Source organism: Geotrypetes seraphini, chromosome 1 (assembly GCF_902459505.1).
Source record: "Geotrypetes seraphini chromosome 1, aGeoSer1.1, whole genome shotgun sequence".
Lineage (NCBI taxonomy): Eukaryota > Metazoa > Chordata > Amphibia > Gymnophiona > Dermophiidae > Geotrypetes > Geotrypetes seraphini.
This window is the reverse complement of record NC_047084.1, coordinates 329,637,683-329,654,007: the sequence shown is the minus strand read 5'-3', so window position 1 is coordinate 329,654,007 and position 16,325 is coordinate 329,637,683. Positions and strand designations below refer to the sequence as shown.

The window sequence follows — 16,325 nt, the reverse complement described above, 5'->3', positions numbered from 1 at the left end:
AAAGAGGTCTATCTGAGGCGTTCCCCACTGAGAGAAGATGTGATGAAGGGGCGTGGAATGGAGAGTCCATTTGTGAGGCTGTAGAAGACGACTCAAGTTGTCCGCTAAGCTCGCATCACAGATCGAGGCATTCTTCGAAGCATTTATCCAGGCATGCCTCGCTTCATCGCAAGCAGCCTTTTCTTCAATATTCTCCACCGCCTACATCGAACCTTCCGCTTCCGGACCTCGAGGACTCGGTGGGTTCTTTTTCTCCATCCAGATCTCCTTCTTTGCTGGATCAAGCTGCCTCGACATCCTCGAGTCACTCTCGAGGCCAGGCTTTGGCAGATCAGCTGTCTTTTTCATCTTTTCTGCATCAGATGGCAGTTGACTTGGATATTCAACTTGATACTGGCTCGAAGTGCTCCAATGAGTATCTCGAGACCATGCATCTTCCTCAACCTCCGGCTGAATCTCTCAAGCTTCCTCTTCAAAAGCTTTTGGATCAAACCTTTGTCCGCTGTCTGGAAACTCCTTATTCCATTCCAGCTGTTCCAGGCAAATTGGACTCCAGATACCGGACAGTACATCATAAGGGGTTTGACAACAATCAATTGTCTCACCAATCCCTTCTGGTTGAATCTTCTTTGAAACGTTCTCACCCTTCTCAGGTGTATGCCACTGTTCCTCCGGGAAGGGAAGGTAAAACGATGGACAGATTTGGTCATCGCATCTACCAGAATTCGATGATGACCTCCAGAGTCCTCAACTATAATTTTCATTTCATCACCTATTTTGAGTTCTTTTTTTCCATTCTTCCAAAGTTCATGCCTTATCTGAATTCTCGTATGCACTTTGAATTCCAAGAAGTCCTTGCATCCTTGTCACAACTCCGGCTCCAGCTTCTTCAGTCATCCTATGATGCTTTCCAGCTGTCTGCTCGAGCTAATGCTTGCTCTGTGGCCATGCGTTATCTGGCTTGGCTCCGTACTATTGACATGGATCCTAACTTAAAGGACCGGCTGGCTAATGTTCCTTGCGCTGATAATGATCTCTTTGACGAGTCTATAAAGGCAGCCACCAAGAAGCTCTCGGACCATGAGAAGTCTTTTGCATCTATTCTCAGACCGAAACCGAAGCCAGCTCCTCCTCGTCCTACACGCCCTCCTCAAATCTATCAGTGGCGTTTTCCTCCAAAGCAGGCTCCTTCTACTCGTCAGCCTGTCAAGAGGCAGCAACCCCAGAAGCAGCAAAAGCCTCAGCCACCTGCTGTACTTAAGGCTCCTCAGCCTTTTTGGCTGTCTAGAACGGAGCATTACCTCAGTCGTTCTGCCATTTCCCGTTTTTCCCCCCTATCGGAGGTCGTCTCCATCATTTTTACCACCGATGGACGACGGTTACTACCGACCTCTGGGTCCTTTCCATCATCAGGGAGGGATACTCTCTTCAATTCCATCAAGTTCCTCCGGAACATCTTCCAAGAGAGATTTTACCCCGTCCTTATGTGTTTACCTTTTAATGTTTCTTCCTTCTTAGACTGAGAAAACTGTAACTGTTCCCCTTTTTCCCTAATGTACCTAGTTAGTGATGTAACCCCTTAAGTCCTAAAATTGTATGGCTTAACGCGAACACGAATGGAAGTGTAATCGCTAAGCTCCTCTATATCTAGGCAACTGAAGAAAAAATATTATTTCCCTTCTTGAAGATTTCAAAAAAAAAATAATTATTAATAATGATAGTGTTACCCTCTAAAGCCTGAAGTTGAAGATTGAAAGAATAACAGCTGAAAAGTTAGAGTGCCGACATCAAATCGCCGACATCAAAAAAAAAAAGCTGAGGGGAAGGTAATTTTACCGGCTTTTATCTTTACTGAAACGGCAAAGCAGAGAGTGAAGATAGATAAAAACTTAAAATGGCCAACGTATATAAAATTTATGGGCATTGAGAGAGAGAGTCTTGCAGCGAGAGAAATTTAAAAGATAGAGCTGTGGCGGTTTGAAACAAACTTCTCTTGCCCGCGCTGAACAGAGACTCTGAGGGCAAAGAATCGGCAAATTTTCTCCTCACTGAAATATTAGGAGACTGAAGAGGAGGTTTGCTGGAGCGATTAAAACTGACAAAAAGTTAAAAAGAAAAGAACTGATCTAATTGTGAGGCTGCTGTCAGTTGATTTGAGTGGCGATTTGATTTCTCCTGCCGGCGCTGACTCAGAGCCCTACGGGTGGTGAATGAGAGAGATCAGTATTGTCCTTTTTGCCGGTTTCTTTATGTGAGGACAGATCATTGAATAAAGAAAATTGGATCGGCACGGGATAGAGAAGGGATATTAGAAATTTAAACTGACCAAAAAGAGAAGGAAAGTAAGAGAAAGACTGATTCTAGTGTGAAGCCTGCTGTTGATTGAATTCCTGAGCTGTGACAGTTTGAAATTGCCCTTTACAGCCAGTTGAAGCCCTGAGAGATCAATTAATAACTTGAAGTATTGAAAAAAAAAAAAAAAAAAAACGATCTCATTATAAGGCAGTTGTCAGTTTAACAATCTAAAGCTGAGACAATTTGAAGCAGCTCTCTCCTGCCGATATTGAGTTGGAGTCCTGAAAAAGATCAAATTACCCTCTGCTTGAAGTAATTTCTGGTAGAACATTGAATACTCCATTTAATTAATAAATAGAAAATTTTACACTTCAGACTGATTGGGATAGAGGGCTGCCTGTCAAAGATAAAAATATGACAGTTTGATATAGCCCTCTCCTGCCTGATGTCAAAGTAAAGCCTGAGGAAAAATAATTATTTCTTATGTGCTGAATAACATAGTGTTTCTAAAGAGCTGAAAGACATTAAAAGGAGGCTTGTTTCTTTTCCTTTCTCATTGAGACAATAAAATAGATAACTAATAAGAAATTACTGTGGAGTAAATTTCTGCTGCTTGAAATTCTGAGAGAGAGAGTCTTGAGAACAAGAGGAAAAGGATTTTTCTTTTATTGACTATTATATTTGGACAGAGATACTGATTTGTAATCTGCTCAGTACTAGAACAACGCAACACTGGAGTAAAAAAGAAAAGATATCAAAGACAGATTACAAAAAAATTGTGACTGAAATATATTTTAAGATTCCTAACAAAACTGAATAAATAAAATCCACGAAAAAAGAAACAATAATATGGCAAGCACCAGACAAAACAAAAATGAGGCTGGTACATCTGCAAAAAGACAGAAACAAGACCAAATAACACCAAGCAAGATACCACTTCCTATCGAAGAACCAGACATATTAAGCAAAGCAGAAGTTATGGAAGAACTAAAACAAATCAAACAAATGCTTAAGGAAACTATAACTAATATGTCGGAAATGAAAGAAGAAATTTTAAATATTCATAGACAAATGGAAGTTAACAACAAAAGAACAACTGAACTAGAATCAAAAATGGAAACTATAGAATGTGAATCAAAAAGATGTAAAAACGACAGCCTGGAATTAAATAAATTAAAAGATCAACTGGAGGACTACGAGAATAGAGGAAGAAGGAAAAACATCAAACTTTTTGGAATACAAGAAAATTTAGAGGGAAAAAATACTATCCTTTTCCTTGAAAATTTAATTCCAAAAATACTACAGTTAGACTTGAAACAACCAATTGAAATTGAAAGGGCGCATAGAATCCCAATTAAAAATTTAGAAAACAAAAACAGACCAAGACCAATAATTTTCAAAATGCTGAGATACCAACAAGCACTAGAGATACTAAATGCTGCAAAAAAAGATAAAAACCTAAATTATAAAGGATCAAGATTATGGTTTTTACCAGACTTTGCCAAAAACACAGCAAATAAAAGAAAAAGACTACTAGACATGAGACCTCTACTAAAAGAAAAAGGATTTAAATATGGTCTATACTACCCGGCGAAAATGAGAGTATCATCTGGAGACAAATCCTTATATTTTGAGGATCCCGAAAAACTAAAAGATTTTCTCTCTAAACCAGAACCTATGATATTTTAACATAGAACATTAAGATGGTTTTGAAGACTCTATGAAAAATTAGAAAATATGACATATCGAAATATCTGAAGAAAAGGAGGAAAACAATACAAAGAAAAGACAACAATAATTATAAGAAAGAAAGAACAAAATATAGGAAAATTATTAAATAATACACTACATATATGTTTAAAATAATTATATGTTGAAATCATAATACTAAGGAAATACAAATTAACATATTGTTAAATGGATAATGATACATTAATGAAATGTTATGGAAAATGATTAAAGATATAAAAGATCAATATAGATAGATAGAAGGGAAATTTATTTAAATATTGAATATTGATTGCCTGGAATGGGGAGAATGTTTGGATTACAGTTCCAATGTGTATCCTTAAGCAGCCAATGTACTGGGTGGGAAAGGGAGGGACAAGGAGAATATTTACTAGAATAATTAAGGGAGATACATTAGGGTTAAATATGTGTGTCATAGAGAAAATTTTTTGGATATTAAATATGAAAGAGGAGAGGAAGAATAAGATAATGAAAAGTATTAAAATGTATAATGTCTTTTAAAATATATTCTATTAATGTCAATGGCCTGAATCATGTAATTAAAAGGAAAAAAATATTAACATTTTTAAAAAAGCAAAATGCGGATATTTACTGTCTGCAAGAGACCCATCTTAATATGAAGGAATCACAGAAATTATTAGGTGGATGGATAAAGGAATGTTTTTTTGCTCCAGCAGTGGGTAAAAAAGCAGGGGTTGCAATTCTTATAAATAAAAAATGTATGGCCAATATAAAGGTAAAAAGTTCAGATCCACATGGAAGATGGATACATATCGATATAGGTATGGGAAATGATACCCTGACGTTATTTAATATATATGCCCCTAATTCGAATCAATCAGAATTTTTCAAAAAGCTACAAAATATGTTATTACCACTGGCTGCCTCTAATTTAGTGGTGGCTGGAGATTTTAATGCTGTAATGGATCCATTATTGGATAAAAAACCAGGTAAAAATATTAAATCTTTAGGTCTAGATAATTTAGTTCGATCATGCGATTTGAAGGATATATGGCGTATTCTTCATTTTAATGATCAGGAATATTCATTTTGTTCACAGGTTCATAAATCATTTTCAAGAATAGATTATATTTTTGTTTCAACAAATAAAGTGCAACAGGTGATTAAAGCCTCCATTGATCCTATTATCATTTCGGATCATGCGGGAATATGGATAGAATTACAATTAGATCAATTAGAAAATAATAGACCTCTTTGGAGATTTGATAATGCATTGCTTGTGGATGACAAATTTTTGGAAAATTTTAAAACACAAATTAATGAATTTTTTCAAACAAATTTAGTGGAAGATACATCTATAGAGAATGTATGGGATGCATTTAAAGCAACTATGAGGGGTAATATTATATCATATTCAGCTTTTATTAGGAAACAAATTAAAAAACAATATATAGAATTAGAAAAAGAAATAAAAATATTAGAAGCTAAATTGATAAGTAAATGGGAATATGAAGTTTTGCAAGCTCTTTTGAAAGTAAAAGGTAAATATAATGAATTAACTTCAAAAATGATAAGAAAAGATTTGTTTTCCAAGCAAACAGTGTATTATGGAAATTCTAATAAGGCGGGAAAATTATTGGCAAATTATCTTAAGGCAAAAAAAAGGAAAACTAATATTAATGGAATAAAAGATGATAATGGTATAATAACAAATCAAACAAATATAATATTAAAACAATTTTTAAATTTTTATAAGGATCTATATTCTTCCGAACCTTATTTGGAGAAGCAAAAAGATGGAAAAAAATTTTTAGATTTAATTAATGGACCTAAAATTCCTGATCATATAAAACGAAGTTTAGAAGAACCTATATCATTAAAAGAATTAGAAACAGCATTGAGATCTCTTAGAGTTGGATCCGCTCCAGGTGGTGATGGTTACACAGTAGAATTTTATAAAACATTTCAAAATATCCTCTCCCCACATTTATTAAAATTATATCAGACACAACTTATAAAAGGTAATATAAAAGGTACTATGGCTGAATCAATAATAATTGTTTTGCCTAAGCCAAATAAAGATCCTACTTTGGTTTCAAACTACAGGCCTATATCTTTGATAAATGTTGATAATAAACTTTTGGCGAAAATTTTGGCTTTGAGATTAGCCAAAGCTCTCCCACATATTATAGATATGCATCAAACGGGTTTCGTTGCTAAAAGACATTCCTCCAATAACTCTAGACTATTATTTCACATGCTAAACTTATCAAAAAAAATGGATGAACCGGCTTTTACAGTTTCATTAGATGCTGAGAAAGCATTTGATAGGGTAGAATGGAATTTTATGTATCAGGCTTTAGAATGGTTTGGTATAGGTTCTGGATTTATACAAATGGTAAAAACATTGTATAGCTTCCCGATTGCAAGATTAAATATTAATAATATGATATCTGATGGTTTTCAATTGCAGAGGGGAGTTAGACAAGGCTGTCCTTTATCTCCTTTGTTATTTGATGTTGTATTAGAACCCTTATTGTTAGCAATACAGCAAACGAGGGAGATACAAGGTATTCCATATTCAGATATGGAATATAAAATTTCGGCTTATGCGGATGATATTTTGCTTTATTTGAGAAATCCAGAGTCTACCTTATCTTCTCTGTTGGAATTAATTGATAAGTTTGGCAAATTTTCAGGTTATAAAATTAATTGGAATAAATCTGAAATTATACCCTTGAATGTTTACTGTGTAAAAGGATTATTTGATACTTTTCCATTCATATGGAAAGAAGAAGGATTTAAATATCTAGGCATTCAAGTTAAAAAAACAATTGAAGATACTGTAAAAGAAAATGAAAAATATGTATTAAAAAAAGTTACGGAGTTATGTGAGCAATGGAACCCATTACATATTTCTTGGTGGGGAAGAGTTCAAACTATTAAAATGATGATGTTACCTGTAGTTTGCTACCAAATGAGTATGATACCTATTTATTTTCAGGGGTCCTTTTATAAAAAGCTTAATAGAATTTTAACAAAATTTCTTTGGCTTGGTAAAACACCTAGAATAGCTTTAGTAACCTTACAAAAATCAATTAAGGAGGGAGGGGTAAATTTTCCAAATTTCTATAGGTACCATCAAGCCTATATTCTACGTCAGGGTATGTATTGGATCCTCCCAGAACTTATAGATAATGCACCAGATTGGTTATATTTGGAATGGCGCCTTATGTTTCCCCTAAATTTAGTTCATCTACCAAGTATTAATATACCTAAAAGATACAAAGAAAATAAAATAATAATGGATACTTGGAAAACATTGAGATTTATTGATAAATTAACACCCATCCCAATATACAAATCAACTAATCAATCCATATGGATAAACTCCAAGATCAAAATTGGCGGAGCTCAAATCCTTTGGAAGAACTGGATTAATGCAGGCATTAGAACTCTAGATGATATTATCTCAGAAGGTAAACTGCTGGATTTTCCACAATTGCAACATAGATTTGGTCTCAATAAAACACAAAGTTTTAAATGGTTGCAATTGAAGCAGGCCATTCAGGTTGGGTTCCCTGAATGGAAATCATTAAACAATCAATATAGTTTAAAGTTCTTATGCTTTAAAGCAGACTTCCTAGGACATCAAGCCGCATTGTGGTATAAATTAATATCTGGATATTTAAATAAAAAACCAAAAAATGGTCTAAGAGACATTTGGAGCATTGAGATTGGACATCAAATTAATGCATCTCAATGGCCACTAATTTGGTCTTGGAGAATGGGATGTACAGTGTCAGCATCTATGAGACAAACATGGTTCTTTTTATTACATAGAGCTTTTTGGACCCCTACTCGTTTGCAAAAATTAGACAGTTCTAAGTCTAATAGATGCTGGCACTGTAATCTAGAACCAGGGACAATAGATCATTTATTATATCATTGTCCTTATATTAAAATTTTTTGGAATTCAATTTGGCCACAAATTAATAAATTAATGGAAAATCATATTGCAATATCATATGATACAATTTTATTTGGAACAATGATGAGAATAAAAAGTCAAATTTCACCAGAAAATAATAAGCTTTTATTAATTATGACAGGGGTTGCCATTCAACATATAACTAACAATTGGAAAAATCACAACAACCTAAATTACACATTTTGGTGGAATACAATATGTCATATTTTTAAAATGGAAAGAACAATAGCAATACAAAAGGGGACATATACTAAATTTATAAAAATATGGGGGCCATTGACAAAATACTGTAATGAATAAATAATATGATGTTTTCTTCTTCTTTTCTTCTTTTAAGGATCTTTTTTTATGACACACATAAAGGGGGGGTAAGAAAAATTAATTTATACATAGTATATTATAATATATTATACAAAATATAACGTATGAATAAAAGGTAATAAAAGGGTGGGGGGAGGGAAATGGGACAAAATTTGTTTAGATTATATTGTATTAGATATAAAAAAGTTATTGAATATTTATCAATTGTATTCTAATATGTTGTATACTTTTTATAAAAATTTGAAAATTAAAATATTATATTAAAGTAATGAAAGGGAGGGGGGAGGGTGAGGGGGAAAATCAAATTCAGATATATAATGTATTAGATATAAAAGTGATAATATGCATTTATCAATTGTAATTTATTATTATGTACACTTTATGAAAAATTAGAAAATAAAAAATAATGGAAAAAAAATAAATAAATTTTTGCATTTCAAAAATTTGTTAAGATGTTTTGTTTTTAATACTGTTTGTTATCATATATGATATTTTAATTGTACATCGCATAGAAAATGTTATAGGCGATTCATCAAATAAAATTGAACTTGAACTTGAACTATCCTTCCAATCCCTCCCAGACCGCTCTTCTTCTTCAGGAAGCTCAAGCTCTACTTCAGCTTCGAACTATCGAGCCCGCTCCTCTGGCTCAGCAGAACAAGGGTTTTTACTCCCGGTACTTCCTTGTTCCGAAGAAGACGGGCGATCTGCGACCTATTTTGGATCTCAGGGTGCTCAACAAATTCCTAGTCAGAGAAAAATTTTGCATGTTGACCCAGGCATCTCTTTATCCCCTCCTCGAGCAGAACGACTGGTTTTGCTCTTTGGATCTCAAGGAGGCCTATACACACATTCCCATCCATCCGGCCTCCCGTCAGTACCTCAGATTTCGGGTGGGGACCCTACATTTTCAATACAGAGTACTTCCTTTCGGTCTGGCCTCCTCACCCAGGGTCTTCACCAAGTGCCTGGTTGTGGTGGCCGCTGCTCTCAGGACCCATGATCTTCAAGTATTTCCATACCTCGACGACTGGCTCATCAAAGACTCCACGTCTCAAGGCGTTGTCGTAGCGACCCAACAGACTCTCTGGTTCCTTCAAAGTCTGGGATTCGAAATCAACTTTCCCAAATCCCACCTACAGCCGTCTCAGACTCTTCAATTCATCAGGGCCGTTCTGGACACGGTCCAACTCAGAGCATTCCTTCCTCAACAACGTCTGGAAGCTCTTCTCCATCTTTGTCATGCAGTGTCCTCTCGCCCTTCCATCTCGCCGAGACACATGATGGTTCTTCTGGGTCACATGGCTTCCACAGTACACGCGACTCCTTTTGCCAGACTTCACCTCAGAATACCTCAGTGGACCCTGGCATCTCAATGGACGCAGGTTTCCGACCCTCTGACTCGACACATCCAGGTCACTCCTGCTCGTGACACAGTCTCTTTGCTGGTGGATGCTCTCTTCCAATCTATCCAGAAGCTTACTTTTTCACACGCCCCCCCATCAGAAGGTTCTCACGACCGATTCTTCAACTTATGCTTGGGGGGCTTATCTAGATGGTCTCCGTACTCAAGGCTATTGGACCAGTACAGACCGTCAGTGTCATATCAATCTACTGGAACTCAAGGCGATTTTCAACGCTCTCAATGCTTTTCAGCATCTACTTCACGACTATGTTGTCCTCATTCGAACAGACAATCAGGTCGCAATGTATTATGTCAAAAACAAGGCGGCACGGGATCTGCCTCCCTCTCAGGAAGCTCTGAAAGTCTGGGTTTGGGCAATTCACCACAACACCTTCCTCAAAGCTGTCTACATTCAGGGGGCGGACAATGCCTTAGCGGACAACTTGAGTCGTCTTCTACAGCCTCACAAATGGACTCTCCATTCCACGCCCCTTCATCACATCTTCTCTCAGTGGGGAACGCCTCAGATAGACCTCTTTGCAGCCCCCCACAACTACAAACTGCCTCAGTTCTGCTCCAGGATCTACACTCCTCATCGCCTCGAGGCAGATGCTTTTCTTCTGGACTGGACGAATCTCTTTCTATATGCGTTTCCTCCATTCCCTCTCATTCAAAAGATGCTGGTCAAGCTGAAGACCGACCATGATTCTGGTTGCTCCTCGGTGGCCCAGACAACCCTGGTACTCCCTTCTACTTCAACTCAGCAGCAGGGAGCCCTACTTTCTACCAGTTTTTCCCTCTCTGCTTATGCAGCATCAGGGATCTCTGCTTCATCCCAACCTGCAGTCTCTACACCTGACAGCTTGATTCCTCTCAACGTAGCTCCTCTCCAGTTTTCTCAATCTGTGAGAGATGTTCTAGAAACTTCATGAAAGCCTACTACTAGACAATGTTATCACCAAAAATGGACTAGATTTTCTACTTGGTGTTTTTCTCATCATAAGGAGCTTCAACATTCCTCCTTATCTTCAGTTTTGGACTATCTGTTGCACCTTTCTCATTCTGGCCTCAAGTCTACATCGATACGAGTCCATCTCAGTGCAATTACTGCTTTCCATCAGCCTATTGAAGGGAAACCTCTATCTGCTCATCCTGTCATTTCCAGATTCATGAAAGGACTTTTCAATGTCAAACATCCTCTCAAACTGCCTCCTGTGGTTTGGGACCTCAATATTGTTCTTACTCAGCTGATGAAACCTCCATTTGAACTTTTTGGCAAGGCTCATCTGAAGTATCTCACTTGGAAAGTTGTGTTTCTCATTGGTCTCACTTCTGCTCGTCGAGTTAGTGAGCTTCAAGCATTGGTTGCGGACCCACCTTTTAGTGTTCCATCATGACAAGGTGGTTCTTCGCACTCATCCGAAATTCCTTCCTAAAGTGGTCTCTGAATTTCATCTCAACCAATCCATTGTTCTGCCAGTATTCTTTCCAAAGCCTCATTCTCACACTGGAGAATCAGCTCTTCATACTCTTGACTGTAAACATGCTATGGCTTTCTATTTGGAACGCACCAAACCACACAGAACTGCTCCTCAACTTTTTGTCTCCTTTGATCCGAACAAGTTGGGACGTCCTATTTCTAAGCGTACCATCTCCAATTGGATGGCGGCTTGTATCTCTTTCTGCTATGCCCAGGCTGGATTATCCCTTCACAGCCCATAAGGTCAGAGCAATGGCAGCTTCTGTAGCTTTCCTCAGATCTACTCCTATTGAGAAAATTTGTAGAGCTGCTACTTGGTCCTCGGTTCATACCTTCACTTCTCACTATTGTCTGGATACTTTCTCCAGATGGGATGGACAGTTTGGCCAAACAGTATTGCAAAATTTATTCTCCTAAATTGCCAACTCTCCCACCATCCCACTTTGGTTAGCTTGGAGGTCACCCACTTGTGAGAATACCTGCCTGCTTGACTGGGATAAAGCACAGTTACTTACCGTAACAGTTGTTATCCAGGGACAGCAGGCAGCTATTCTCACATCCCACCCTCCTCCCCGGGTTGGCTTCTCTGCTGGCTATCTGAACTGAGGAGATGCGCCCTGCGCTGGGCGGGAAGGCACTCGCGCATGCGCGGTGCGGGCAACTTTAAACTTCGAGTTTCTTCAAGCAAGTCTGCTTGTGAGGCATCCGCATCGAGGCTCCGTTGTATGATGTCACCCACTTGTGAGAATAGCTGCTTTCTGTCCCTGGATAACAACTGTTATGGTAAGTAACTGTGCTTTTCAGAGCAACCAATATAGTCCACTTGAGGAAAGCTGTCACTCCCCGTCAGTGAGGATGGTAATGTGGAATAATTCCAAACAGAAGGAGAGGAGAACACTGAATAGTAATATTCCAAATATGCTTCACAACAGTAAGAACATGTTCCCAGTAGGCTTGAATGATAGGGCAGGTCCAAATGATATGGCCGAGATCTGCCTCAGGATCGTGACAACGAAGACACTCAGCTGATGCCCGAATTCGAGAAAGAAAAGCCCTCTTAGGAGAAATGTACAATCTCAAAACCAATTTGTAATGCTGTTCCCCAAAAATAATGTATTTGTGAAAGGCAGGTAATTTCTTAACAGCTGTCAGTATCACATCTTCAGAAAGGTCTGTATTCAGATCTCGAGACCAAGCAGCGCACAATCTAGAATGGTCAAGCAAGAGAGATTCATGCTTTAAGTGTCGATGGTGAAATTTGAGAGGAACCGGGAGCTGGGAACCAAATGTATAACCAGTGGATAACAATTCCTGGCTAGATACTGCTAAGTTAAGGGACTGCAAGGAATTTAAATAATGATAAATCTGCATATATGCAAAACCATCAGTGGGAGGGAGATCATATTCCTGTTGCAGCTGAGCAGAGGATTTTATTTTCCCATCCTCAACCAAATAATACAAATAATGAATCCCCCTTGCTTCACATCGAACAAATATAGCATTATCCACTCCAGGGGGAAAGTTACTATTAAAGTGTAGAGGAAGAAAAGGAGATTCAGTAGAGTTGATAGCATGAAACTTGCAGACCCACTGCCACACCCTTCACAGAGGATGGTGATTTTGTGATGGAGGAGTCCAGGCTGAGAAGAAGGGACGGAATGTAGATATGCACTGAAGTGAGTGGTGCGAAAACAAGAGCGTTCCAAGAGAGAATTAGTAAAATCAGAAGTGCCCTGAAAGAAATCATTTATGTGTTGCATGCCACAACCAACTGTCAAAAAGCGCAAATTCAACAAGCCCAGACCACCCATGTACCACGGTGTAGCAGCAAGTCAATAAGGTAAACGAGCTCGCCTACCCGCCTAGAGAGACCCTTGGAGCAACCGAATCAACCTTGTTTCATCTTTATGGGTCAAGTAAAGGGGAAGAACCTGGAAGACATACAACCAGCACGGTACAATAAGTATGTAATATAAACTCACCCTACCGAGAAGAGAAAGAGGAAGATCCCGCCACATATGTAGTTTATTGGTAAGTGACAGAAAAAGAGATTCTATTTTCAAAGAATATAGTCTAGAGAGGTCGCAAGGAATAAGAACTCCCAAATATTTCAGACATGAGTCAGCCCACTGTAAGGGAAACAATCGTCTCCAAGTAGTACGAATCCTGGGGAAAGAAGGCATTGTGACTGATTTATCCAAATTAAGAGATAGCCCAGAGTAAAATCCAAACTCAGAGATAAGATCCAATGCCGATGAGTAAGAACCAAAAATATGCCATCTACAAACGCTAAAGTTTTTATTTCCCTCCCTTCCACCTGCAAGCCACTCACTTCATCAAATAATCATAAGGTACAGAGCAGGGGTTCTAAAGATAGATGAAAGAGTAGAGGAGAAAGTGGACATCCTTGCCTAGTACCCCGCAGGATAGGAAAAGAATCCGTGCGAGTTCCATTAACTAACAAAGACGCCCTTGGATTGGAATAAAGGGAGTGGATCGCATTAAGATAGAAGCCTCCAAAAAAGACCAATGCACACTATCAAACGCGTTAGAGGCATCCAAGCTAACAAACAAAGCTGGACTTTGATGTTGTTGGCAATGGGCTAGGGCAAAAAGAACCTTTTGAACATTGCATACCAACTTTCGACTACAAATTTCCCTATTTCATTATATCCAAATATTCAAATATGAAAAACCCAAAAGATGGGCTGAAGGAGTAGGCATCCCTCCGGCCAGCCATCTAAAGAAAGGTAAGGGGGAGATGGTGGGGTCCTTGTAGGTGGGGGGAGGGGGGGTGTAGCGTGGCAACAGGAGAGCATGGGCATGTCTCCCGCTGCCATTGGGGGTTGTCAGTTGGCAATGGGAGAGATTGGGTATCTCTCCCGCTGCTGGAGGGCTGTGTCAGTTGTCGGTTTTGATGGTTCATAGCAGCTATTTTCATTTCACTTCACTTTTGTTGTCTTCTCATTCTCTTCCCTCCCTTTATTTATTTTGTTCGTTTTGTATCCCATTCTCCCCAAAGAGCTCAGAATGGGTTATAGATTAAACATACATAATATACAGTTAACAGGTTATGATTTGCCATAATTACAGTACAAGTTTTATGATACCAGTTTTTATCCTAACTCGACACATACTAGGGATCTAATACCAATATACATAATATATATTTTACAGGTTACAATTTGCCATATTTATCCTTACAGTGCAAGTTTTTTCAATACAAGTTTTTATCCTAATTTGACACACACTAGGGATCTAATACCAGTGTACATTAATTAAGTAATTAATCCCATTCCCTCTCCATATAATGATTACTGTAATTCGTTTTTCCTTTTGTTTCTTTTCCTTATAAAGTTTATTTTATGTAAACTGCTTAGATGTTTTAACTATTTGTGGTATATTAAATAAAGATGAAATGTGAAATACAATGCCTAACATTTGCATACAGTTGTAGCTGAAATTTAACGTGTAGTATATTAAGGGATTTGAAAAAGAATCTGCTGTAAATTATAAAATTTATTGTTTGGGTTAGTGCTATAGTTTCCTTTCCTCATCCAGTCCCAGAAGCTATAGAATCCTGTAATAGCTACCATGTATTTGGATGTACAAATGTTTACAGATATTTCTGAATTCTTCATTTCTCTCCTTTTTATTTATTCCTCCTCAAAGTGAAATTAAATGTCAGGATGCTTTGTATGTAAAGGGGAAAGAGAGATTTTTAGTTTATGGCTTCTGTACACATAAGCACAGTTGACTCCTGTTCTAAGGTATAAACACAGTACAGTTCTATTTCAAGAGTACTTCACATTATAAAAAGGTCTTCTTGATTTCCTGAAAATAGATGGCTGAATTAAGCGATAGTTCTGAATCTGAAGAAGATTGTGAAAAACAAGAGGCTGATTTAAAAAAGCTCCAAGACCACTTCCCGGACTTGGATAAAGAGGTAAGTGAACTACATATGTAGTAATTGAGTAGATAAAAGCTAAGTATGCTTGAAAAGTTTATAAATTTAACGGTATGATTTAAATCTGAGATAACTAAAGTCTTCAGAGGTATGATGGTTTGAAAATTATTGGTAAATCAAATTTTGTGTTTGTTGTCAATCTATTTGGTAAAAGAAACCCAATGATCATAAATTGTTCCATAGGGAACTATTTTTAGTGGATTCAAAAAGTATGTTATGTCACCTGCTGCTGGACAACCAAAGAAGAGGTTTCAAACGCTTTAAGAGGTTTTTGTCAGTAATGAGCGAAAACCAAAGAGGATTGACCCTATTCACTTTGGATGCAAGCAGCGTCTTACTTGCGGTTCACCACATATTAGCATCTCCACGCATTCACCATTATAGGACCCTCAGGGACCCCTGAAGAAGACTTTTTGTCGAAACGCGGATCGTGTTGGGTTCTGCGTCCCTAGTGGACTAGGTCCTTTAAGGTTTTCATGTGGATGATTTTATTTTATGTGGATGATTTATTGTACCTTTGGAACTTTGACGTTTTTCAAATAAAGTCCATTTAAGGAACATCGTCATTCCACAGAATTTCTTTTGGTTTATTTTGTCAGTAATGGACAGAATTGGACTGGATAGTCATTTCTTTTATCATTTCCAGTTTTTGTATAAGTTTACAGCTTTTAACTTTAATGTTATTATAGACTGGCTGATTAAGTAATTGTAAATCGCTTTAACTGTATTGTAGATTGCAGTATATCAAGTTAATAAATCCAATTCAAACAAAGGAAGACAACCCCACGTTAAATCAGCCATCAAAAAGAAATAGGGTCAGATAAATTACTTTCTTAAATCGTCAGAGGTAAATCAAGGTTGAATGTTTATTCAAAAACCACCATAAGTAAAGACTCGACATGGGGCTGTGTTTGAGCAATAACTGCCTGCCTCAGAAGTCATAGTTGAAAGCACAGAAAAATAAAGTCACCAGACAACAAAGGTAGGGAAAATGATTTTATTTTCAATATAGTGATTGAAATGTGCCAGTTTTGAGAAAGAAAAGATATTAAACTTTAAATGTGAGGGCTACAGAAAAAGTAGAGTACTTGGAGGGCCGCAGAAAAAATAGTTAATGTCTTATTTTGTCTTTGTTTTGTTCTATTTCTATCATTTA

General features: G+C 37.5%; 1 protein-coding gene across 3 annotated transcripts in view; it reads left to right on the top strand.

Moving 5' to 3' along the window:
* SMARCAD1 (SWI/SNF-related, matrix-associated actin-dependent regulator of chromatin, subfamily a, containing DEAD/H box 1) overlaps positions 1-16,325 on the top strand; it is a 270,689-nt gene that overhangs the window by 67,347 nt on the left and 187,017 nt on the right. For all 3 annotated transcript variants that reach the window (XM_033958219.1, XM_033958199.1, XM_033958210.1), the window contains exon 7: positions 15,047-15,148. In XM_033958219.1, coding sequence (XP_033814110.1) covers positions 15,047-15,148 — 102 coding nt within the window. The remainder of the gene's footprint in view (positions 1-15,046; positions 15,149-16,325) is intronic.